This window comes from Lacerta agilis, chromosome 8 (assembly GCF_009819535.1).
Source record: "Lacerta agilis isolate rLacAgi1 chromosome 8, rLacAgi1.pri, whole genome shotgun sequence".
Taxonomy (NCBI): Eukaryota; Metazoa; Chordata; class Lepidosauria; order Squamata; family Lacertidae; genus Lacerta; species Lacerta agilis.
Genome location: NC_046319.1, coordinates 12876975 through 12903385, shown reverse-complemented (window position 1 = coordinate 12903385; position 26411 = coordinate 12876975). Strand labels below are relative to the sequence as shown.

Genomic DNA, 26411 nt, shown 5'->3' with positions numbered 1-26411 from the left:
AAAAGAAACATGTTGCTTTGAACTTGTGATACTCTTGTATGACACTTGCTCTGGGGGAGTAGGGAAGAAAACAACTTTAAAGATCCAGCTGTTTTAAAGAAACAAACACCCCCCCCCCATATTCCCCGAAAGTAGAACAAGCACACAATAGGCAGGTGAAATGATACCTAATTTTACATGGAGTGTGTTTCATTTTCTTTGAAAACATTCTGCCTTCCTGCTTTGGTAGCTCACAGCACTGAATTCCCTCAGAAGCATATGATTTTGAGTAAACATGCACAGGGTTCTGCTGTACATTGAATAATCTGGAAGCGTTTACTGCCTGATCTTGGGCATATTTACCTAAAATTTAAGTCCCAGTTAGTGTACTATATTTTTTATTTCTTGGGTAAATGTAATTCTATGTAAAGCTTTTCTTGGCAATGTGATACAAATGAAATGGTAAAAAATAATCAAGAATTTTGGGAAATGATGTCTTCAATCCAGGAAATGTAGTTGATCACTTTAGTGTATACTCCATACAGCTCTGCAGAACCACACTCTGGAGGACCCCAGGACACAATGCCGCCTACAAACCACCTCTTTGTTTCGGCATCAAAAAACACCAATGACCCGCCACTATCACCACTGCAGGAATCTCTTCCTCCTTGTTCGTATCCAGCACAGAACATGTTTTCTGTCAACACTAGTTGTTTCCCCTCCAAAGTCTGGTTTGCATAAGCAGCTTTACACTTCTCTGGATCAACCACATCTAGCTCAGTGTACATCAGGCTGTTTGACTGCATCCTTTTCTCTGTTCTCCCCCACCCAGCTACTACACCAATGTTGGTTGTGTTTATGTGGAACCTGCTGCTTTGTCCTGGCAAGCAAATGGGAGTGATGTTTGCATTAATGGGGACTTTGTCCTTCAGTTTGATCAAAGCGATATCGTTGTTAAAATTGATGCCATCGTTGGTAAACCCTGCATGCACAAAAGCAGATTCTGCCCAGGCCTGGTGGTAGTGAGGGCTTCGCTTTCTTAGAAGCCCCAATTTCAGCGTCAAGGATGAAGCGTCTGCTGAATCTGGGAGGACGTGGGCAGCTGTTAAGATCCAGTTATCGTACAAAAGAGCTCCACCCCCAGTTGCTCCTTGTCCATCATTAATCAGAACTTGCCAAGGGAACTGGCCGGGCAGTGCCTTCTTTCCACCAAAAATGCGCTTCAGAGTATTTGAAGTTTGGACTCCGCAAACTTGGGGGGGGGAGGGGAGGAAGAGAGAGCGAATAGTGTTTCATTAGAGAAGCAAGAGTTAACTGTCACGAATATTGCTTATGGCTCAAAGTGCATGTGTTTCTGAAAGAAGTCCTGAATTTGAAGTGAGAACAGCTGTAGAGGGGTAGCCTGATCCAAATGGGGGAGTGGCTTGGGTGGGTGAGGGACAGCCTGTACTCTGTCCTTTTCAAATTCTCTGCCCAGAGAAAGCTGGCATGTCAGGCCAATTTCTTACAGGCTAGTTTACCCTATGCTGGGAGCTTCTGAGTTGGGAGTAGTCAACTCTGGTGTTTTTCCTACTTGTGTTAACACAATTGTGGGAGGGCTGCATCGTGTGGGTTTGGGGTATTTTCATAGGAATAATATGCATGCCTTGTGTGCAGCTAGACATTTGGTCCATTTAACGCAATACTGCCTGGAGCAGGGATGAGGAGTGTCAAGGCCAGGGGTCAAAATGAGAGTGCACCCACCCAAAGGTTACATGGTCATTAGCCTAAAACAGTTTCCCTACATCTAGTGTCTAGTATAGACTTTGATTGTCTGATAGTAACTCCAGGGTTTCTGTCAGGAGGCTTCTCATATCTACTTGGATATGTTGGGACTTGAATATAGGAACCTCTGCAGGCAAAGAAGTCAGTCGTCAGTGGAATATATAGAGCTGAGCTAAAGTTGGTGTGTAGATGTGATGTAAATTGCCTTTATACAGTATGCTCAAATTTACACAGTTCCTCTTTATTTAGGGTCTTGGCATTTTTCCTCTGTGGCCCTTCTGACTTTCATTTTTGTTTCTGTTCTGCTTTTCATTTGTGTTTGTTCGAGTTAGTGTATGGAGGTTTTCTCAAAGCTATGGCCAAGATGGGACTGGGGAATAGGTTCCCTCTTCCTGAGGGCCACAGTAAACACCCTTTTCTGTTGTTGCCTCTGTCTTTTAGAAGAGGATTTAATCATTTCTTGCATGTTCTGGGCTCCCTGCTGACCAGAAGAACACTTCATGGTAATCCCACATTTCCATTTTGAATTTACAACTCCCACAATCCCTGACCCTTGTCCAGATTGACGGGCTGTTGCGAGCTGTAGTGTAAAACATGTGTAGGGCAGCAAGTTGTGGAAGGTTGGTCTCATTTGAAAGATGCAGTATGCCTGAAAAAAAACAACCAGCCTCAAGCTGTCAATTTTACTGTACAGTGGTACCTCTGGTTATGAACTTAATTCGTTCTGGATTCCGTTCTGAAGCTGAAACTGTTCTTATCCTGAGGCACGCTTTAGCTAATGGGGCCTCCCACTGTGTGCACACCTCTGGCGTGCGATTTCTGTTAGCATCCTGGGGTAAAGTTCACAACCAGGAGCAGCTACTTCCGGGTTAGCAGAGCTCGTAACCTGAAGCGTTCATAACCAGAAGCATTTGTAAACAGAGGTACCACTGTAGTATGGAGAATAAATTGCTAATTCCATTGTGGCATCTACTTTGTAGAATAATCTCTTGGAGATAAGGGAGACACTGATTTTTTGTGTGTTCCTGTTGGTAGTAACATCCTTATGGTGTTAATGCCAGTTCCTGGCATTTTTGGCTATTTTAATTAACTGATTGCAATGGGTGTTTTACTGCAGTTTTGGTGATGACTTTTTAAATTATGTTTTTGATACACGCTATTCATTTTGTTGTAGATCTCTTTGGCATTACTTTGAAATGAAAGGTGGCACACAAGCAATTTAAGATAGGCCATTCTCCCTTCCTTTTTTGCAGGGAAAAAATTTGTATTACCTAGAACTGTTTGGTAACTGGATACTTTTTAGCCTGAGCAACAGAAGACTATGGAGTCAGCTATACAGCTGCAAATATAACGTTTTAAGTGTGCTGTAAAGTGCATTATACAAATGTGACACTAGATGGTGATGGGGAGCTGTGGCAAATTCAATATATTTTTCAAAACTTTTTAAAAAGCATTTTCACAATGTTTTTTATATGGTCTAGATTCCATCTGAGTGGAACATGATAGCTCTCTTCAGATACCTTGAAGGGTTGTATAGAAGAGGGTGGAGATTTGTTCTTGGTTATCCTAGGGGGCAAGGCTAGATCTAATGGTTTTATGTTATACTGGAGGGTGGGAACATTAAGCGACTGCTCTTGGTGGTACAAGCAATTTAGAAATGGAACCAATTCCCTGGAGGGGGCAGCCATCTGTTAAAGATGCTGTACCTTCTGATTTTCTGCACTGAGCAGAAGTTGGGCTAGATGGCCTGCAACATTTCCCTTTTAAAGGCTGTAGCTTTCTCTTTTGGGACATGGCATGGTCTTTGGTCAGGAATGGGGAAGATGCAGCCCTCCAGATGTTGGACCTCTAGCTCTGGACAAGTTAAGAGAAAGGGGGCTGATGGGTAGGATAGGGTACAAAGGCTGCTTTGCACCATTTTAAAATCTGAAGACAAAAGTCAGGAATGGGGAACCTGAGGTCCTCTAGCTGCTGTAACTTCCGCTGTCCCTGGCTGTTGGCTATGCTGGATGGGGCTGAAGAGAACCACAGGTTCTCCATTCCTGGTCAAAACTGAGGTGGGAGGGAGGGTGACAAAATGGGATACAGTACTTCATACATTCAATATCAGTCAAAAATATTCCGACTTCTGAAGTGAATTTGGAGAGAGGGAGAGAACAAGATGTTTCCAGGCCATTTATCATGTGAAGTGTCGTCTGGCTATGTATGGCAGGAGTGGGGAATCTCTGGTTTCATACATTACCTGGCTCACATACAGGAGGTGCTTTGTTTCCCATGGAATCTCTCCAGTAGCCATCAGGGGCGCACAGGTACCTGCCTACATTAAAAAGTTAAGCAGTTGAGATGTCTGCACAGAGCAAAGCATGCTACAATGAAACCACTTGGAGGTTTTACTACAATTAAGAGGTATATAAATGTTAAATGCGCCCCCAATATACAGCTGGCTTCTTCAAATTGCTGAAAAATCCAGCTCTTTCAGACTTTTTGCTGTTCCTATGTGTGTAAATCTACTTCCTACCAGTTTTGCGTTTTTATCTTCCCTAAATCCCGTGAGGTATCTTGGCTGGATAATCATGAGTTGCTTGGTTGAGGAATACTCAGGTATGCTGCAGTGACTGGGTTATGTGTGTGAACATGCTGTGACATCACAACAGCACAACCACTTGCTTGGGTAGAAGGTATGCATGCAAATGTCAGCCACTGTTGAGCCCATTAGATACATTTATGGCCCTTTGCTTTTACGTCAAGAGGCATGGCTAAACACTGATGTGATAGCATAAAAGGCCAATAGAGAACTCTGCTCTCAAGTGTTGATTCACTGGTAGCCAAAATGACATCATACAAGCTCAAGAGAGGAGGTAGCTGCAGGCTTGTTAGGACTAAACGTTTGGAGAAGTAGGCAGAACATTTTGGAAGCCGGGGAGAAGTCTCTAAATGGAGAAGCACCGTAAAACAGCCAAACGAAGAAGGCTCAGTGAGCATGGAATGCTGGCTGACTGCAGAGGGAGATAGAACGGAGTATCCCGAAAGGGGTCATGGCTGGCTAAACAAGAATACTGCAAAGTAGGTCCTAGTGCGATTGTCCCATTTGGGACAATGGGGTTTACATTTAAAGATGTGTGTATCAAGGCCATGTTCCCTTAAACTATCATTTCTCTTACCAGAATGTCCTGCTTTCAGAGCATAGTAGGGGCTCTTGCATTTGTATTTGATCTCAGTTTGGTATGTAGTTCTATCAGGCCCTGTGACATACACAAGTGCGCCGTTTGCTGTGTCCTCGGCTGGACCACAGTCAACAACTGAAAAGAATGGAGCAACAACAGTTTTAAAATGCTTTGTAAGACTGACTGAAACCTAGGACTAGCTAGACTGGAAAAGAACCAAAGCTCAGTAGCAGGTTACCTGTTTTGTATGCAGAAAGTGCTATATTCAATCCCTTGTATCTGGAACAACCTTCTGCATCTTAGCTACCTTATGGATGTTTTGGACTACAACTCCCATAGTGTGCTGATCAGGGCTGATGGGAATTGTAGTTCAGAACCTCTGGAGGATGCTATATAGAGGCAAGCTGTCCTAGTGCAAGGAATTGGAGAGTTGACAAAAAATATCCTTGCTTGAATCTACTTGGATAAACAGAAGTACTATTGGGTGGCTTCCTATGTTCTTAACTCAACCTGTATCTTACAGTACAGTATGAACTGGTGCTAGTGAAAATGCAATTTTGCACACACATTTTATGTGGGCATTGACTCCCTACACCTGCGGTGGGTTCATAGATGGGCTTACCATGTTATCAGGTCAGCCTTTGAATTTAAAAGTAGACCTGTGGAAAGTAGGGGGTCACCGTGTGTGAGCGAGCCTCGCTTGTGGGACCATTGTATTCTTGCAAGCACATCCTTTACCATTGCAGACTGTAGGCTACACATCCAAGTTAAATAGATTAAAAGTCTGCTGAAGAAAGTGGTACAGTTAGATACTACCCCTAGAGTCCATCGTCTAAAGTTACCCTAACATCATAGTTCTGTTAACTGCTAACTAATGGAACTCCTTCATTGCTTACTGCCCAATGATCTTACAAGATGTTTGTTGAAGCACCATGTCGTGAAGCACACACTTAATATTTTCCCCCCTTCACTGCCATTTCATGCTTTGCAACAACACCTACATTTCTGATTATGATTTTAAAAAAAGTTTTCCAAACGTAATGGAACACTGAGCACGTGTAATTTAAACATGCTCCAGTGAGCACCATCATGGCTGCAGGAATAAAATGGAGGAGCTGGCTTCTGCTGCTCTCATGCTAATCACATTCGAGTTGAATAAACAACCATTTTGTTGATAGGAGGGCTAAAACATATTTTAAAGTAATAAAAACAATCTATACTCATCCATTTACATGCCCAGTGGGCGGCCCCAACTAGAAAACATATTCTTTTGGGGAAATATATGGCAATCAATGTCAGCCTTGGTGGTTCTTAGTGTGCCCATGTTGACCCAGGTGCTGGTGGTGCGTGGGGCCTGTTTGCCTCACTTCTCCTTCCTTGTTCATCATGCTCTGGATGGCAATTTGAGAGACCTCTGTCCACTCCTCCTCATTTTGCTGAATTGTGCCCTTGATATCTACCCCGGAGTCCTGTCCTTACAGAACAACTGAACCAGTAGAATCCAAATTCAAAGGGGAATCAGCAGATATATTCTAAAGACCACAAAGCTTTGGATTTCTTCATTCTGAAGGCTCCAATCCACAAAGTAGGGCTGCCATATTTCAAAAAGTAAAATTCCGGACACCCGCAAAGTTGAGGGTTTTTTTTTGGAATCTAAACCAAAAATAGTGATTTTAAACTTTTTGAGCCATTTCTGCTGCTTTTTCCATTGTGTTGCTGATTTGACAAAATTCCTCCCGGCGCTATTTTTACACTCCAAAACAGGACATATGGCAAGCCTACATAAAGTATTTAAAATATAAAACATTTTGGAGCTGCAATGAGAACTCTTGTTCCTGGGCAGCCTATAAATATTGTCAATAAAATAAGTTTACAACTTGCTACTTTTTTCCATCTCCAAGGTGGCTTTTGGATATTAAAATCAAATTAAAGAAGAAAAACAAGTGGGAAAATTCAGGTTTTTCCATTAAAAGCGTAGGAGCCCTGCCAGAAGAAAATGATGGAAACTTAAAACCCTGATGGCAACTCTACAGCTGAATTTCGGGTGCCTGTTGATCTGTACTACCACTGAGAATATTCCAATTAAAACAAATTTTATTCTGCTCTGATTCAAACATGCTTTGCCTCCCACGCTTTTTGTGTGTGCAAGACTGCTTCATTCTGTCAAACACAATATGGATTCCCACAAGAAATAATTAAACCAGTAATCCATCTGAATATTACAAATCCAAAGACCTCCCTCCACCCACCCCTTCGCATTGACTTACTGATGCATTGAGCCATTGGCTTGTTCCAGGAACCGTCCTTTTGACACGTCGCCATGAAGGATTCCACAATCGTCTCATTCTGTGGGAGGGAAAGAGGAAAACAGAAATCCTATTTATTTTCTTGAAAACAATCATAGCTTTGACAGCCCAAATGGATTTTCCCCGGTGGGGAAATATGTCTAGTTCAGCTTGCAAGAATGTGTTTGCCGTTAGTTTTCAGTAATGGGTTAGTTATGTCCAAGATAGGGTTCAGAGAGAATTTTGATTCACTTTTCATTTAATGGCAGACTTACTTGATTCACACTTTCTGAAACAATATGTGAACTGAAACCTGTCTCTCTTTAAAATCTGCACTTCTCTGAATTATGGAATGTAGTTCTCCAGCCAAGTAAAATGCATAGACTAATGTAAAGGGTGCTTATAAATAAATTACTAAAAATAATGCAAAAGAACACATTGCATTAGGGAAATAGCTTTGCAAAATGCACATTAGTTTTAATTGCATATAAAAAATGTGTGTATTGGGAAAGTCACACTTAAATGCTGATGAATGTTCCAATGGCCTTTAAATTAATCACCAACTTATACGGTAGTGAGGAAAATGAAACTTAAGACTGAAAAAAAATGAGAAACAGCAAACAATATTTGCCCATCCCTAATGCAGAGTAGACATATTAGAACCAGTGGTCCCCCCAAAAATGTTTAGGGGTACTCTCATTTTCCTCATATTGAAATACTGCCCCTCAATGAGGCCAAACTTAAGATTCACAAAATGTTTAAGGGTATGCATATCCCTGCCTACCCCCCCTCCCAAAAGCACTGATTAGAACCAATTGGTCTACTCTAAATATGCTTTAGTTGGATCGATATGACAAAAACTTAGAGGGGGTTTGTCAAGTGCCTTATGTTCAGCAGGGGAGAGCCTGTCTAAACTCAGCCACAGTGGGAGTTGCAATAGATTTGGGTCCACAATACTAAACGTGTGACTTCCGATAGTTACAAGCCTTTCCTCTGAGCCACGCAGAGCCGTAGCTAGGTGATCTTGCACCCCTGGCAGAACTGTCCAGATTGCACCGCCTAGCCACTGACAGCTTAGCTCTTCTTTCCGCCTCTCCTTCAATTCACCCTCTATTAAAAACCTTTTATGAGGCAATAATATTTTTATTTATAGACATATTAATGGACATATTTTTAGCTGATTTTGCGCACCTCCTCGCCTGTGCCACTGGCAGGGGCCCACCTTGCCACGGGGAGACCAACTAACAGCGATTTCCCTGAAATATATCTGTGATCCGGGAGGGATATAAGAGATCAAGCGGTCCTTGAGGTACCCTGGATCTGAGTTGCTAAGGGCCTTGCAAATTAGTGCAAGAAACTTGAACCTTGCCTGGTAACATGTGCAGCCAGTGCAAACCTTTATGCATCAGTGTTAGGTGCAGGTATGCTATCTAGCCAGCCATGCTCTCTTCCAGGATGCTCCATTCCATACCCCCTGATTCTACACCCCCAGTTGCCCACTAAGTATTCTCCCCCCCCTCTCTCCCAAGGCTGCCGTTCCCTCAAGTTGTTTTGACCATGGCAATTGGACAGTCATATTTGCTGTGAGTACATAAAACTGCTTTGGTTCCTCAGTTAAATAGTATACCCATATGCTCACGCGTGCACCACAAGAGATGGTTCTACCTACTTCCAGGAGTGCGTAGCCGATATCGCAGGAGAGATTGTAGGACTCTTTCATAATATATTTTTCTTGCACTGGATAGATGTGGCCATTGGGTGGCGCTTCAGGGTTGGGGCATGGCAATGCTGCAGAAAGTTGAACAACAACAACACAAAAACTCATTGTCATTTCCTGTCAAAGCGGATTCAAATCTCTTGCATCCATACTAATATGTGGGGGAGGTGGCGCTCTCAACACTACATCCTGCTTAATCCCACAGTTGAAATGATGGCTAATTTGTTCCTTCTGCGGTTGCTTGTGTTGTGAATAGGAAGGTGCCTTAGAAGAGCATTAGTCCATCTAGCTTTGGATTGCGGCTCCGCTGTGGCCCTTGAACTGTTACTGGGCTCCATCAACCACACCAGCGTGACTCAATGGTCAGAGATGATGGGAGGTGTAATTCAAAAAATGCAGGAGCATATATAAATAATAGCCCTACTGGAGCTTGCCCACTACTCAGATTAGACAATAGTGAGCTGGATGGACTTTGGCTTGTGTGGGGAAGGACCTAGCTCAGTTATGTAACACTTGCTTTGTATTCAGAAGGTTCCAAGTTCATTCCTGGGCATGCCCTGGAGAACTGTTGCCCAGAGCCGTCAACCTTCCTTTTTTTGCATTGGGAAACAGCCATAGCTGTCAACTTTCCCTTTTTTTGCATTGTTTTTTGCTGGAATAAGGGAATTTCCCGCAAAAATGGGGAACATTGACAGCTATGATTGCCATCCAACGTAGACATTACTAATCTTGATAAACTCTGACTGGGTATAAGTAGGGGGGGTTTACAGCCAGAACTTGGGGGGGGGGACTCAGTTCCGGCATGCCTTAGGTGGGTTCTGGCAACTCTCAGGTGGGAGCCATTGCCATTTTAAGAGAACAAGGAAGGCATTGATGGTGAGTTCTGGCACCTCTTTTCTAGAAAAATAGCACTGGATATAGGACAACTTTTTAAGGTCCTATACCAGTTGATAGTTAAAGAACTGGGGAGGAAAATGAGCATCCTTAGAAGGCGCAGACACGAGACAAGTCTCCAGCTAGCATTATTTCTTAAAACATCCATGATGGGGAAAGACATCTCCTGTCTGGGAGCCTGGAGGGCTGATAACACATAGGTGTAGCAGATGGTGGAAGCTGATCTAATAGGGGAATTGGGGCCCAGCCCCAACAGCCTTGGTCTGCTCTCAGTCAGCCCACACCTGCCTTCCTCCTTACATACAGCTAGTCAGCAGGTGGCTCTGCCTGCCATTGGCACTTACTGCTGGTCTCCCTCCTGCCTTACCAGTCACAATGGTAGACAGTACTGAACCAGTTGGCCAACAGCTAATAAAAAGCAGCTTCCTCAGGATCCTGTGGCTTCCTGCAGCTTGGCATCCTTGTGCCCCAGAGCTGGAGGACCATAACTTGGTCCCCTCACAGAGCTACCATTCCTAGTGCTCCCTGGGAGCCAGGAAATGATATGTGTACCTAACAGAACTTCACTGATGCCTGCTCTTTGGTTAAAAGCGATAATCTTACCTGTTGTTGTATATCTGATTTTCCATCCTGTGTGATCTCCAGAGAGGTCCGTGGTGAACTGTATGTTGACGGTGTTGCTACGGGTTTCAATTTTCATAGGGAGGGTGTCCCCACAGAATGGGCCAAATTCTTGCTTGGGTGTTTTGATCTGAAACAGTGAAAGGGGAAACATCCCAACCTTTCTTCCATCATGGGCTGATTGAGTATCAGCTGTTTGGTTCTTAAGCTCCTTGCCTCAAGAGGCCAAAAGCTGTTTTCAGGCAACCAGGGGTGACCCAATAGCACTTTGCTGCCTGAGGCAAAGTACAGTATCCCCCCCCCCCCCCGTTTTGATCTACTGTTTATTTTGGAAAGTGGTTTGTTCGCTATGCATTTGGGCACCTCTTAAGATACCGTAACCAAGTTTTGAACGATGGTTCCTGAGATTAATGAGCAGGGTTTTACCTTGGATAAAATTGGATGCCTGTTTTGAATCAAGATGGCAGACCGAGCCCTTCAAACCTACACTGATTTTATCTGTGTTTTTTTCTTTTTTCTTGTTAAAGTTCCCGAGCAACTCCGGGGATGAGGCTACTAGTTCCAAGTATAGAAGCTTCCCGGTTTGGCACCCAAATCTTGAAACACTGGCAGTGGGACAGTATCCCCACCCCCCACCCATGAGGGGACAGCAGACTAGCTTAAAGGGTCCAGGGTATACTTTATGGTAGACACATCTTGAGCTTCCAAGAGGGGAATGCCTGGGGGCTGCTACCCTGGAGAGCCACGACCAGCTAGAGTAGATTATTGGGCTGGATGCACAAAGTACCAGTTTAGCCATCTACCCCAAGTCAGTTTTGTAGCTACCTGGTCCGTAAATACATGCAACCAACTTCAACATTCTCAGTACATGTGATTCTATTTTATTTTATTTGGATGGAGATTTAGTGTGGATCTAAGAGTATCTGAATTCTTTGGAATGGGAGGCGGATGTGAAAACTGATAACAGTTCAAGCATTCCAGTTAGGTGCCCCCAGAAGTAACAGCAATTTGCTGCCATGCATTGGGGCATTGCAGTGTCCTCAGCTCTTTATTGGTGTAGGATTGTATCCAGCCAAGTCCTACTCAGAGTAGACCCATTGAAACTGATTGGACCTAAGTTAGCCATGCCCATTAATTTCATTGGTCCTGTTCTGAATAGGACTACTAGCATTGGATACAACTTAACTGGTGCCGACTGTACAGAAAACAAGTTTCTTTAGTAATAGAAGACCTGGTGAGCAGGTCCAACTGACCTTAAGGATGTCATAGGGGCATTCCACTTCTGGGTGGGTCTCTACATCAAAGCTTCCCACAAATTCAATGACGACCATGTATCCATCTTCCACCTGGATCCTATAATTGCACTGGGAGAGTTTGGGATATGGGTTGGGATAACGTGGACTGGAAATCTCTCCAGATCTTGCAGTCAGCACCTTATCTACGCAATTGGCTGAAAAGTGAAGAGAGAGAAAATAAATGAATCCAAAATTCTTCTCAGGAAAGCAAATGCATTTATAAAGTTATTTATCAAAAGAGCAGTTTGTTAATAAGGCCATTTTTACCCTGCTTTTCTGTTGCCTGCACATCCCTCATGCTGTCTTCCATCAGTTCAAATGCATTTGTACAAATGTATTTAAGGATTCCGAATGTGTTTTGAACACAAGGAATCTATAACGCCCACCAGATTTTATCAGACTACAACTCTCATTGTCCCTTACTCTTGAGGGCATGCCCAAGCACTGATTTTTAGTGCTAGTTCTTTGGGGAGTTCCTGGATATGTGGCATTCCTTTTTAAAAAATATCTGATTGTTACATTGTTTTGATTTCATTTGGTAAGCCACCTTGCTATTTTATGATGAAAGGCAGTAAATAATAATAAATCCCTAAGTATTGGCCATGCTGACAGGTTAATGAGAGCTGTAGTCTTAACAACATCCGAAGACCCCACAATAAGCAAATAGTTGTTCGATGTAAGGAAAAGGGGAGAAAGCTATGAACTTGTTAATTCACTTCTGAAGAATTTGGCTAGGCCTCAGGATTATAGCAGGTCTGATGAATTTCTGAAATCTAGTTGTTCTTGTACTGCTTTTCAAACAATTTCATCTGTTTTTATGGTATATTTGGAAATCACATTGAGATACATGTAAATGATTATTCATAAATTCTTTAATAATGGTGACTAGATAATGTAGCTCAGTATTGTCAGCGCTGACTGGCAGCGATTCTCCAGGGTCTCAGACAGAGAAGTCTTTCCCATTATCTATTTGCTGATCTTTTTAATTGCCGATGCCGCAGATTGAATTTGGGACCTCCTGCATACAAAGCAGATCGTTTTATCACTGAGCTAGGGACCCTCTCCCTAATTAAAATTTAGTCTCTCCCTATTTTCCTACCCCCCCCCGACAAAACATACAACAAATAATACAACAAATACATAAAACCCCCAATGCCAAATAGTAGCGTTAAGGTAACTAATCATTTGCTGAGATAGCTGTGCTGTGTGGCATTTCAAGCAGTCCTCCATTTGGCCCTAGCACAGGGTAGGAATATACTGCTTCTCGATGAGCTTCCAATTCTTACCTAAACCTTTTTTTTAAAAAAAAATCAATTTAACCAATGGCCTTTGCTGCAGCATCTTTTGGTGGCGAGTTCCATAAGTTGTGCGAAGGATGTCACTTTCCCTACCCCCAGTTTATTGCCTATCAGTTGCTTGAGCGCACCCCAATCCAAATCTTAAAATGGGAGGGGAGGGGAAAAGCTTCATGATTTTAAAAACACTTACAGCAGCCTCCACCAAACTGGTGCCTTCCAATTGGCTTGGAGCATGACTTCCAGGTGGGAGTTGTGATCTACACCATCAACTCCAATGATGGTGGACCTTGGCTATCCGGCTTTGCTCAAGAACTTTCCCAGAACTAAAATGCTCCAGATGCTTTTAGCATCTCCATGTGGGGAAGGTGCTTTAATTCCTCGACCAATTTAATTGACCTCTGGTACACCTTTTCCAGCTGGGCACCAGCTACCAGCACCGCACCTATAGCTGCAAACCCTGCTACCTATGTGGCTGCCCTCTTTGAATCGGCCTTCCACTTGTTTAAAGGGGAAGGGCTGTAGCTCAGTAGCAGAGCACCTGCTCTGGCTGCAGAAGGCCCCAGGTTCATTCCCTGGCATCTCCAGGTAGACAGAGAGAGACCCCCTGTCTAAAACTCCACAGTGCCATTGCTATTCAGTGTAGACAGCACTGAGATGGACCAGTGGTCCTACTCTATAATGCAGTTCCTAAAGCCTTCTCTTTACATCAGGGGTGGGGAATCTTTGGTCTGACTACAACTTGCATTATCTCTGATCCATTGGCCATGCTGACGGGCAGGCAGGGGGTGTTGATGGGAGTTGGAGTCCAGCAACATTTGGAAGGCCAAAGGTTCCCCAACTCTGGTTTACATGTGCAATTCTGATGGCAGCTGCCCTCCCTGTTTCCTTCCCAAAGCTTTCAAAAATACAACCCACCCCTCAGCGGCTCTCTTGGTCGCCAGGCGTGTGTAGGAGTGGAAATCATCCTTGCTCTGCAAAATCCAGCTGTAACTCTGGCTGGCATGCTCGGAGCCATGGCATCTCCCGCTGGACACAGCAGGCAGGATTGATCGGTTACCAAGTGCCTGAAGGAACTCTTGCTTGTTGACAGTGCCTGGTACTTGGCTAGGGCCAGGCAGCTGCAGGTTCTGAATGTGAACTGCAGCAACTTCCTTGCTGATTTATGGAGGAGGATGGAGCAAGGGGTTGACACACGTAGGCCAGGAATATTTTTTGCCTTCGCAGTGGTGCAGCTTGAGATGACTCAAAATCAGAAAGGCATTCAAGTACTAAGCCTCTTCTCTCCCACTCCCTCTATTTTGCTTCTTTCCCCCTTGACCATATAACCTTGGAAAGAAAAAGTTGCATTTTCTTGTTGGCAGGCATGTAGCTAGCTCCTCCAACAACTTGACACAATGCAGATATGCACTGAAATATATAAGTGCAAACACTAGCCTTCATAACAACTCATTAATACTGCTTTGAATTAGTTTCAGTGAATTGTAGCAGTAGATATCTAATCCATATCTACTCATTATAGCGCTTGTAAATAAGACCCAATAGTGCTTCAAACTTTCTGAGATTCCCCTCCTGCTATTGTGTAACTGAATGTATTCTGCAACTTGTGCCATTTCAACAAGCTTTATCCAACCACATTTTAAATGCTGGTGTTAGCTTCTGTTTTGTCTCTGATTTTCTGACAGTCGACAATCAGACAGGTCTTTCTTTACTGTCTTTACTGACTTTCAAATATCCTGCCAACATCATAAGACGATTTAGTGCAGAGTCTAGGAATCTTTTTTTTCACCCTGAGGGCTGCATTCTGTTCTGAGCAACTTTCCGGGGGCCTCAGGTTCAATGCCTATCATCTTCCTCAGGTTCAATGCCTATCATCTTGAAAGTCTCTCCAGCCAGACCTTAAAGAGCCACTGGTCAGTCAGTGTAGACAATACTGATACTAAGTAGAGCCCTGAAGGCGTGAGGCACATGTAGTTCAGCATCCTGTTCTCACAATGGCCAACCAGATGCTCTAATAGGAAGCCTGCAAGCAGGTCCTGGGTGCAACATCAGCTCTCACCACTTGGGATTCCCACCATCTGGTATTCAGAGGGTAGAACATAGCCATCATAAAAAGTAAAGGGACCCCTGACCATTAGGTCCAGTCGTGGCGAACTCTGGGGTTGCAGCACTCATCTCGCTTTATTGGCCGAGGGAGCCGGCGTACAGCTTTCAGGTCATGTGGCCAGCATGACAAAGCCACTTCTGGCAAACCAGAGCAGCGCACGGAAACGCCGTTTACCTTCCCGCCGGAGCAGTACCTATTTATCTACTTGCACTTCGACGTGCTTTCAAACTGCTAGGTGGGCAGGAGCTGGGACCGAGCAACGGGAGCTCACCCCGTCGTGGGGATTCGAACCACCGACTTTCAGATCGGCAAGCCCTAGGCTCTGTGGTTTAACCCACAGTGCCACCCGCATCCCATATAGCCATCATAGTTTGTAGCAATTGTGTAATACATGCCTGTTCCATCACAAGTCATTCTTGAAACGGCACTAATGAGGCGGGGACATCACAGATGCTACCCAGTTGGCACAAGTGGTGTCACAGCATTCCCCGATATGTGCCTGTGATGTTCATGCTGCCTTGCTCGGTAGAGCACTCCTTGTCACAATTGATGGGACAAGGTGGGATGAGCTCTCCCCGGCTGTTACACAGTGAGAACAGACAGCTTCTTGCGGTCACGACAATGGAACGGCTTGAACTGACTCTCCTGTGTTTTATAGCTCTTTGGATATGGCCACAGGGAGCTGCCTTTATTAAGGGCTGTATTTTTATTTAACTGATCTGCAGGCGAGAAAAATCTATAAAGCAGTTTTTGAAAAAAGAAAAAAGAAAAAATGGCTTGCGCAAGAGGAATGGGACAATTTCCCACACCGTCCTTGGCTGTAAACTCTAGCTGGGCTTTAGGGGCGCCGGGAGAGTGTTCAATTACACTTAGGCCTATATTTTTATTAGAGTAACACTATACTGCCCACGAGAGACTTGAACTCTGAGGAAGGAGCCTGCCTCAACCGGTGAACTCGTGATGGCTGGATCATTAGATCCAAAATTAACAGTAGGCTGTGAATCACGTTAGTAAGTAACTGGGAAGTTGCTGCGAGTTTGAAGAGTGGAAGCAAAGTGGGAGTGGGTGGGTGACATGCATGGCTTTTGCCATTCCATTGCAGGCAGGGAGAACTTCCATGTTTAAATTATCTGACTGATAATAGATAGCTGGTGCATATAAAAGGCTTCTCCTTGACATGCTACTTTCCTCTGTGTGTGTGTGTGTGTGTGTGTGTGTGTGTTTCTGTGTTTCTGATTAAAGACATGACTCTCCACCTGTTGCCCTGAAGACCAATTCGTGAAAAAGAGCAAAGTTTTAAAATGAACACATTTTACATTTTCAAAAGTGTCACTGCTTCTCAGAAGCTTCCTTAGATCAGACTATTTGTTGATGTAGGCTAGCATTATCTTACTCCATCTTGCAGTGGACCCTCCAGGACATCAGAATAGTGTTTCTGTTAATCTGATCCTTTTAACACAGATAGGGGAATCTCATGCCCTCCAGCTGTTGTTGGGACTACAACCCCCATCATTCCTAACTGCTGAACCCAACAAGGCCACAGGTTCACCACCCCTGTTATAGCTGGAGATGCCAGAGATTGAACTTGGGACCACCTGCATGCAAAAGAGGAAGTTGGAAAAATGACGCCCTTTCCCGCTTCTCTTTTTTGGCTCCTTGTGCTTTTCAACGCTTAGATTAATTCTACTGGATACAACTTTTACCCAGATCTCTTGGGGAAATGAAGTTGTACTTGTACGCTTGTCTCTCTGTAGGGTGGCTTATCCAGAGGAGGGGAAGGGGGGAGAAAAGTGATGCCCCAGGCAGTCATAATTTCCAGTGTGCCCATGGACTTTAAAAGTTTTGGCAAACAATGTCTACTAACCATGATGGCTACATTCCACCTCCACTGTTGGAGGCAGTCTGCCTCTGAATCATAGCTCCTGGAAGAGAGTGCCAGGTAGGCCTGGGAGAGACTCTCTGCCTGAGACAGTGGAGAACAGCAGCCAGTCAGTGTAAGCCACACTAACTTAGATGGACCAATGCATCTGGCTCAGTATATTACAACTTCCTATGTTCTTTCAGAGGCTGCAGAGGAAAGGTTCGCAGAAAGCTTGGGGAGAAACCGCGAAAGCCATTTTATTTGCTGCAGGAGACAGGCAGGAGGAAGAGGAAGAAGACACAAGCTAGTCGCGGATCAAGCATAGCACTCCGTATGATTGCGCACGAGGCTACAGGCAGTTCAGAAGGGAATGTTGACACGCTTAGCTCCATTTCTCCCTAAGCCGCGAAGAAGCGAATTTATTTATTTCATGCTGGAAAATAAAGAAGGGAGGAGAATGGGAGAGGAAAGGAAAGAGAAAAAAGAGCTGGTGAATAATAAGCCTTCCTGAGTGGGTGGCAGAAAAATCAAAGACTGTGCCTAGCATACTGCAGACTTAAAACATAGGGCTGCCGTTGGATGCAACCTATTGGCTGCTGATTGGTTTCCCGACACAATTCAAAACTTTTTTTCTGGACCTCAGGTATTCCAAATATCCCTACAGTCTTAAGGCCTAGAAACTTGATTTATAAAACAAAAATGAAACTGGCAATGAACCTGTGGGTTTTAGTGTAATTCCATGTATTTTCTTTCTAAATGCTAAGATTTTATTTGTGCTAGTTTATCTGAATTTTGTGGAGTGCCTTGGAAGCTCTGCTGGGGGGCACCATATAACAATTTTGAAACTGGAGTGGAAAACCTTTTTTCAGCCCGAGGGCCACATTTCCTTCTGGGCAACCCTCCAGGGGCCACATGCCCCTGGTGGGCAGGGCTGGAGGCAAAAGTGGGTAGAGCAACAACAACTGTATGTTTGACTTTAGTACAGTAGGCCAGCTTATACACATATTCACACACCCCAGTCTCTATCCATCCAGTCAAGCAAGAGGCATTATCAGAATCCAACAGTACATCCCAGCCAGGCAAATATACTTGCTGAGCAAGGCAGGGCCATTGAGAGGTGTAGGGTGAGTTTGAAGGGCCAGACAGAACAGCCAAGAGGGCCACATTTAGCCCCCAGGTCTAAAGTTCCTCATCTTAATTTTAAACAAAACAAGTAAACAATAAGCAAATACCTGATCAATAAGATGATCAAGGAATCAGGTTTATTATTATTATTATTATTATTATTATTATTATTATTATTATTATTAACCCCACTTGTAAGCAGCTCTTACCAGCTCCCAAGAGACTCACCTGTACAGGTCCTTTTGTCTTTGTGTAGACGGTAGCCGATTTTACAGCTGCAGTAGAAGCCGCCCAGGTAATTGTGGCAATGATGATCGCAAAGTGGCTCGCTGTCAGGGAGCTGTTCACACTCATCAATGTCTGGAGGAAAGGGAGGAGAAACAGGGGTTTGGATGTAGCTCTCCCAAAGCAAGTTTCAACCATTTTGGCGAGGGATTTCTGGGAACGGGTGTGGACACAAATGTGACGCAGGGGCTGAGATGGTGCCATGGGTGGAAAGACCGAGGGCTGCACCTAATGCCAGCCCCGCTAAGAGCTGACATGGCTAATGACCTTGAATTTCAATGGGTCTACTCTGTAAAATGTAGTTGGGAGATTTTTTGCACGTTTAGATCTGCATTAGACCTGGAAAACATGGTGCATGTATCTTTTCGTCTTAGACCACATGAGAATAGTGTCTCAGGTCCCTTTGGAAACGGAGTAATGGCAGAATCAGGCCTCTTCTGGGCAAAGAAAAACATACGAACACCCAAAGCTGGGTCTGAGTACTGAATACTGTGTCTAGCTCAGTGTTGTCTACGCTGACACGCAGCAGCTCTCTGGGATTTCATATGGATGTCTCTTCCAGCCCTACCTAAAGATGCCAGTGAAACTCTAGGGTTTCAAGAAGAAAATTCTAGTCCTTCCTGGAGATGCTAAGGACTGAACATGGGACCTCCTAAATGCAGTGCATGTGCTCTACCACTGTACTTTGATGACCTCTTGCCGTTGACATGCCCATTCTGCCTTGCTTGCGTGGAAGAAGAACATCACCTCCAACCTCTCACCTTCAGCAGCATAAAAGGCCTCAAAGCCAGTGAATTCTTTCTCATTGGAATAGTCTGATCGGAAAGTCACAGCTAGGTTGTTGTTGACGGAGTGGTACGTCTTGTCCTCTGGGGCTTCCTCGGTGTCTGTGCTCTGATGTCCGCACAGGGTGGCCAAGACTGTTCCTCCTGAACGCAACTGGAAAGCAGGAAGATGAATGAGATACATATCTATATATAAATGCAACGTTACCACCTTTTTGCTGATTCTTTGCCTGCCCTTAAGTGGACCTGCCAGTGGTTATCCCAGGAAAATGGGAAAGCTGCCTTATACTATAAGAACATAAGAAGAGCCTACTGGATCAGGCCAATGGCCCATCTAGTCCAGCATCCTGTTCTCAGTAGCCAACCAGATGCCTGTGAGAAACCAAGGAGGACCTGAGCATGAGAGCACTCTCCTGTAGTTTCCAGCAGCTTGTATTCAGAAGCATTGCTCCCACTGACCATGGAGACAGAGCATAAACATTATAGCTAGTAGCCATTGATAACCACCTCCATGAAGTTGCCCAATCCTCTTTTAAAGCCATCCAGGTTGGTCATTACTGCTTCCTGCGGGAGCGAGTTCTACAGTTTTAATACATGCTGCATGAAGAAGTTGAGTTAGATTATTGTACCATACAGCACAGTATAATCTACACTGACAGATGGCAAGGTATATTCTGCCTGGACATGTTGCTTGGGATTGAACCTGGGACCTTCTGCACACAAAGAGGGTGCTCCTGAAGGGGGATGAACTTGCAAGAACTCAAGAGATCAGAGAAAGCAAGAGTCCTCTGGAAGTTAACCAGGCATGAAGGATATCACTTTGGTTGCTTGCTTGGGTCTGAATTCAATGAGCTTCCTAAGCAGCAATCTTGACACTACCTGTTAAAAGCATGCTCGCATGTCTGTGACGTCACATACCTTCACATAGTCATATTCACACTGGTAGGAAAGCTCTAGATTGAAGTGGGTAAAGTAGAGGCGGATACCATAGCCAGGGGGCACAGTAATGTTCCACGTCCTCTCCTTGCCATTGGGGTATATGTTCGGGAAGTCGGGGGATGCAATCCTTCCATACATTTTCTCCAGATGGACGAGGTCACTGAGCACCCCATGGGAAAAGGCGAAGAGGAAGAGGCAAAGTCTGCAGGGGAGACAATGAAGAAAGAGTGGTGAGGCCAAACTGACTCAACCCAAGATGCACATCCAAGTAGGCTGACCTATTAACACCGTACAATTGCACCCAGACTTAGGCAGAGTTGGCAACGGACTTCAGGGGCTCCCTAGCATAGTGCTGCTGCAGGGCCCCTTCATGGGCACAAGACCATGCAGTATTTTCTTGCAATGGCAGCAGCAACCCCCCACTCACCCTCCCTGCTGCCCCCCCGGGCAGTCTTTTAGCAGTGGGGTGGGCACCAGCACTGCTTTAAATAGAAGCCGAGCTAAGCTCTCACCCATGCTGGCTGCCCGAAATGCAGTGCCCCGACCTACAGATCTGTGAAATCTATAGAACAATTAAAACGTGAACCAAATGGATTTGCTCCTCGTTCCTGATACGCATGTGCATTTTCTTTGGAACTGTTTACACCAGGAGCAGCCAACATGTTGGACTACAACTACCATAAAACCGATCATTTTTTGCCAAATATTGCCCTTCTGTCAGTTGAAACATTGCTCTATTGTTTTGTGACAATGGTTAAAAAAAAAAAGGAGCAGAAGGGCCCAATATGGTGAGAAATAAGAATATTAAAAGAACCTAACTGCTGGATCAGCCCCGCAAAGCAGGGCCTAAGCACAACAGCAACAGTCTCCCAACTGTGGGGAATCTGGTGTTCAGATGCATACACCATAATTATCATGACCAGTAGTAGCTATTAATAGGCTTATACTTCACTAAAAAGGAGATATGTCGGTTAATTCTTAACAATAACAAAAAGAGAGATTTGAACTACCAGTTCCGTTTTGCAAACTGCATGCTGAGCTGCAAAATTGGATCTTCCTTTAGTGTGCTGCTTACAGCAGAGATACAGTCCATCCCTTCACTTCAAGAAACAGACCACTGCTCTGCAGGATTCTCAGATTAAGGGCTTGCCCAAGACATCTGAGTGAATTTAATCCGTGCAACCCATACTTCAATTTGCCACAGAGCAGACGGCAAAGTCCTGATTGTCTAATAATTTTGCGGCAATCCTACAAGGATCAATTCCACTTTGCTGTCAAAATTACATCAAGTAGTGTTCCAGATCCCTTTCAGAAGGACATCTTGGATAGAACTTACCTCATTTTTGCAATGTCCCTCTTTATGTCCTTTTGTGTTCTGGAATCAGCTGCTGTCTCTTGTATGTTTGCACTGTTTTGGGGGGAAACGCACACCAAACCACCCTTCTGTTTGTTCAGCAGTTATTTATCTTTCTTTTGAACTCCAACCTTTATCTCTTCCTTTCCCATCAGACTGGTCAGCATGTTCCATGAAACACACTGATAGTTGGAATTAAGCATGTGCACTTCTCAATCTGCTTTCTCTCTTAGAAAATGAAAAGTTCAGGTGGGACACAGTTGAAGGGCAAGTGCCGAGTTAAAAAAGTTTTCAGAGAAAAAGTTGAGCTGAGCAGTGTAGTGTTTGTATTGGAGTGGAAAGCAGAGTCAGAAGGGTAAAAAGGTGGGGAGAGATGTAGAGAAGCATGTGATTTGTTCTGGTGGTTGGCTGGGAGAGGACAAGAGTAGAGGCGTATGAGGCAATAGCAGCTCTGTTTCGCCAGCCGGGTCTTCCCCATTCTTGTGCAAGGTGGGTAAACACAGGGAGAAATATATCCAATGTTCAGCAACCAAGTACAGGAAAAGCAAAAGAAAAAAAAAATAAGGAAATGAGACAAATATACCTGACGTCAGGTTATTTGTGCACTCACACTTAAGAAGTTGACTCCCTTCACGAAGCCTGGGAATAAAGCCCTGATCTTTTCAACCACCATGAATCTTCTGTTTTAATGGGCAATGGGGGAGGAAAAGCTGATTGTGTAGCCTCAGCTGTGCAATTCACAACCGGAAGGCAGACTTTGCATGTTTAGCTATTTTAAACACAGTACTTTCAGCCCCTGAATTGAGAAAAAGGAAGAAAGGGATTGTATTGAGCTGTGAGTGAGTGAGTGAGTTATCACATTTGTATCTTCTCTTTTTCTCCACAGAGCCCAAGTGTGGTGTATGTGGTTTCCCCCCTCCTCAAGTAATCCCCTCAACAGCCCTGTGAGGTAGGTTAGGCTGAGAAGGAGTGACCGGGCCAAGGACACCCCAATGAGCTTTTTGGCCGAGGGAGGATTTGAACCCTGGACACCCAGGTCCTAGTCCAGCACCCTAACCACTACATCGCACCGGTTCAGAGCAGATCCATTGAAATGAACGGAACTAAGTCATGTCCATTATTTTCAATTGGTCTGCTCTGCGTATGACCCAAGATTGGATGCAAACCATGGCTAATTTCTCCTACAGAGGGCAAACCTGCCTGGGAATTAACCTCAGGCCATGCTCCTCACTGCCTCAGCTTCACACCCTCCATGGGTGGAAATTGTCCCTGAACTTTGATAATGCCTCCTGCTTGCCTGGAGGAAGGAAAGAGGGGGATTTGTGTGCATGTGTGTATAGAGACTAGCCTGTTGTATGAAGGTAATGTTTACATTTGTTGCTCCACCTCCTTTTGTCTTTAGCCCTACCCACCGCTGACATGTGGCCCCCCGGAGCATTGCCCAGAACAGAATGTGGCCCTCAGCCTGAAAAAAAGGTTTCCCCGTTTATGCACTAGATCCCCTAATAATGTGCTGACAGTGTATTTGAAAGACAGTAAAGAAAGAAGATTACGAACTGGTATGGAACCTATGATCAGCTGCAAAAAGTCTGAAGGCTACAAAGCATAGGCGCAGTGTAGCATCATCATTAAAAATGGGTTGGTTAAACCCTGGAATATTGTTGAAATGGCAAAAGATACAGAGTGCATTCAGTTACAAGGTGGCAGGGAGCCCCCTTCCCAATGCTTTAAGGGTGATGGGGCTTGATTTATAAACTTTGACAATCAGATATGGAATAGATGCTAACTGCCATAATTTCTTCAAGCTAACTAAAAACAGTATTAATGGGTTGTTACGTCCAATGATTGCATTTATAATCTTGGCCTATATGACACTTTACTACATTATGCTTGTATTGTACTTGGTAGTATTTGGTGCTATCAGTTGGTACTAAGCTAGAATTAATAAGGAACTATGCAGTGATACTGGCAACGTATAGCTATGATCTGGGTTTTGAAAATTGAGTAAACAGTGTAAGCATTAACAATTCCTTTTTACATGTAATGTAATGTACTGACTAACTACTTTATTCGCCATTGATCACAAATCTAGCTGGGAATTAAGCATAATTACATGTCTATATGCGTACATACCTACAAAAGAAAAACTAAAGTGAAAATATTAGTTCTGCCTTATACCGGGTAGGGATGGATATGTTAGTCTATTTCTCTTGCATGCCAGAAGCTCCACATCCCTGTGGCAGTCCTCTCTAGCCTGGTACATTCCAGATGTTGATGTACTACAACTCCCATCATCCCCAACCACTGTGGCCAATAGTCAAGGATGACCAAGGTTTCAGACAGGGGTCTTTACTCGCCTGGTTTGGAGATGTTGGAGATTGAATCTGGGGCCTTCTGCCTGCAAAGGAGATGCTCTACCAGTGAGCTGTGGATACGTCCAATAAACAATGGAACCTGTCTTATACCAAGTCAGACTATTGATCCATTTAGCTCAGCATTGCCTGCAATGATTGGCCGTGGCTCTCCAGCGGACATTACATGGAGATGCTGGTGATCGAACCACAGACCTTTTGTGTGTGAAGTGTGATCTGCAGGACACCTATGATCCTTCGTGCATTGAGTAGATCCGTCTAGCTCAGTATTGCCTTTCCTGACTTGTAGCAATGGTTCTCCAGGGTTTAAGGCAGGAGACTTCCCCACTCCTACTTGGATATGCTGTGGATTGAACCTGGGACCTTCTGCATGCAAAGCAGGTGTTCTGCCACTGTGCCCGCACCCCTTCTTATTTACAGAGGCCACGTTTCTAATTACTTGAACATAATCTCTTGCGCATTATCGCCTGTTTCCTCTCTACGCCCACATGCTCAGAAGGTCCGATGGAGAGAGATTCTGACTTACAGTGACAGCTACCGCCTTGCTCCAAAGATGAATTCCACCGAGATACCCTGTAATTACACTTCCAGCTTATCACAGTCAGCCCTCGTTATCCGAGGTGTCTGTTCTGTGAGGCAGCAAACACTGCCTGTCACCTGCAGATTTGTGCCAGCCTCCTTCTGCCCTTCAACTCGGAGAAGCAAGTTGATATTTTTCACCAGAGGGAAAATATTTGAGAACTGATCGCTAATAACGATGCCGATGATAAGCAGAAGATTCCGTTCCGAGGATACAGAGGACTACGTTTCCAGATAATTTTCATGCCTGAAGCAACCATTCGCAACCCAGTGCCCTCCAGGTCTTCTGAACTACAACTCCCACCAGCCCTCGACAGTACAATAACCTGTGAATTTGTAACATTTGCATTGAGATATGCGGGCATTTTAAGTTTTGTTATTCTGTTCTGTTGTTGAAGCAATAAAGACATTTCCTTAAAAAAAAAGTGTTTCAAATGTGTTTTTTTTTCTCATAGTGTACATTTCTAAGCACATTTTAAATTTTTATTTTGCGTGTCTTGCTATATTGGGTTATGATTCATTTATTTGCTTTTGCTGTTTGTAGCATTGCATTACTTTTAAAAGGCAACTAGTGGTGGGGGGAGGGGAAGGTAATAGAGCCCATATACAAGATTTTTGTGAAAGGATGCAGTTTTCAGTTGTGGGTTTTTGGGCAGATACTAGGTTGTATCTAAGTTTTACTCAGATAGGCACAATGAAATTAATAGACCTAAGTTAGTAATGCCCATTAATTTCAGTGGGTCTACATTAAATACAGAACATAGTTAACTTTTTTCTTTTTTTGGGGGGAGGATGTTTTTATCTGAATTGTAACATTGGCAGCAAGAACAACACATTATGAGGGAGGGACTTAACAATGTAACATTGGCATGACCTTGTTTGGTCACAAGTTCAGTTTAGAAATTCATGTGCATCTCTTTGTGTTTTTACAGGAATCGCCCCTGATCTCCCCACCAAAGTTGTCCATGAGCTGCCAGTGGCTGCCAACTATTTTCTTCCCTATTTGCACAAGTAATAAAGCAATAACAAGTCTTCTGAAATATGCTTGCCTCTGTTCATTTTATTAGTGCTTTTGGTTTATGTGTTAGTGCTGATCTCCACACTTATTGGCACCAGCTTTGTTTTATTGATTGATTGATTGATTGCATATATATTCTACCTTTCCTCCAAGGAGCTCAAAAAGGCATACATGTTTTTCCTCTCCCCATTTTATCTTCACAACAACCCTGTAAGTTTAGGTTGAGAGACAGAGGCTGGGCTAAGGTCACCCACTGACCTCCATGGCTGAGTAGGGGGACTTAGCACCACAGTCTCCCAGGTCTTAGTCCAACATTGCAAGCACTATACCACTCTAGTGTAGGAAACTTGCAATGCGAAACTTTGTCTCTTTTGCATTCCATCATCGCTCACAGTTGGTCTCTGCTCACACACGCAAACTGCACACAAACTGGGGTGGGGTGGTGGAAACTAACATGGAAGCTCCAATGCAGATAATGACATTTCCAAAGTTAGGAGACCGGTTCAAGGACTTTCCCATTTGGGCCATAAAAAGTCTTACAGCAGTTAACAGACAGAGTACCAAGTCTTTGTGTATTGCTGATTTAGATTGCCATCAGATAGAAGCAGCAAAACTAGTTGTGGATATAGCTGCAGTGACTGACTGGCGATTTTGTTGATTTCTTCACTATACAGCATTCTGGAATGGAAGAACGCCATTGTATGACTACCAACATATGGAACAAGGTACCTCACTCCCCACTTTGCTCCCCACACCTCCTTCCAATGCCGGGGGGGGGAGCATATTGTTTATTCTGCTCAGAGTGTGGGGAATGAGGTCCCGGAGGAACACTGTTTTTAAGTCATTCTCTCTCAACTGGCAAAGACAGATTTAAACGGCCTCTTCCCCCTTCTACACCTCTATAAAGTTTCACCAGTGTTTAGTTGTAATTCCTGTTCCCAGACGACTTAAAATCCATTGCGAGTGCTTATA

At 44.2% G+C, this 26411-nt stretch overlaps 2 protein-coding genes across 5 annotated transcripts in view; one reads left to right on the top strand and one right to left on the bottom strand.

Moving 5' to 3' along the window:
• TARDBP (TAR DNA binding protein) overlaps positions 1 to 26211 on the top strand; it is a 37878-nt gene extending 11667 nt beyond the window's left edge. For 2 of the 3 annotated variants that reach the window (XM_033156186.1, XM_033156185.1), the window contains exons 7-8: positions 25354 to 25432; positions 26114 to 26211. In XM_033156186.1, coding sequence (XP_033012077.1) covers positions 25354 to 25432; positions 26114 to 26144 — 110 coding nt within the window. In that variant the 3' untranslated portion in view covers positions 26145 to 26211. Of the gene's footprint in view, positions 1 to 25353; positions 25464 to 26113 lie in introns of those variants that run through there. The other variant, XR_004427104.1, reaches the window with a different exon arrangement.
• Positions 49 to 21673, bottom strand: MASP2 (mannan binding lectin serine peptidase 2). 2 transcript variants are annotated; one of them, XM_033156182.1, is made up of 11 exons: positions 21453 to 21673; positions 20096 to 20318; positions 19154 to 19331; positions 18336 to 18467; positions 11678 to 11874; positions 10407 to 10554; positions 8862 to 8980; positions 7175 to 7253; positions 4905 to 5042; positions 3986 to 4060; positions 49 to 1231 (listed from the first exon to the last, which is right to left on the bottom strand). In XM_033156182.1, exons 1-11 carry the CDS (start codon positions 21455 to 21457, stop codon positions 453 to 455), a joined length of 2073 nt encoding a protein of 690 aa, XP_033012073.1. In that variant the 5' UTR covers positions 21458 to 21673; the 3' UTR covers positions 49 to 452. The 2 variants fall into 2 exon arrangements, with proteins under 2 accessions (XP_033012073.1, XP_033012075.1); XM_033156184.1 differs by lacking the exons at positions 49 to 1231; positions 3986 to 4060; positions 4905 to 5042; ... (2 more) ...; positions 10407 to 10554; positions 11678 to 11874 and adding an exon at positions 17259 to 17415 and having other exon boundaries at positions 21453 to 21665.
• Positions 26212 to 26411: the final 200 nt, after the last annotated feature.

Coding starts and splice junctions, on each gene's coding strand:
- MASP2 (XM_033156182.1), bottom strand. Junction 8,981..10,406: donor AATCAGATATACAACAACAG/GTAAGATTATCG, acceptor AACTTTCTGCAG/CATTGCCATGCCCCAACCCT. Junction 5,043..7,174: donor GCCAATGGCTCAATGCATCA/GTAAGTCAATGC, acceptor CATTCTTTTCAG/TTGTTGACTGTGGTCCAGCC.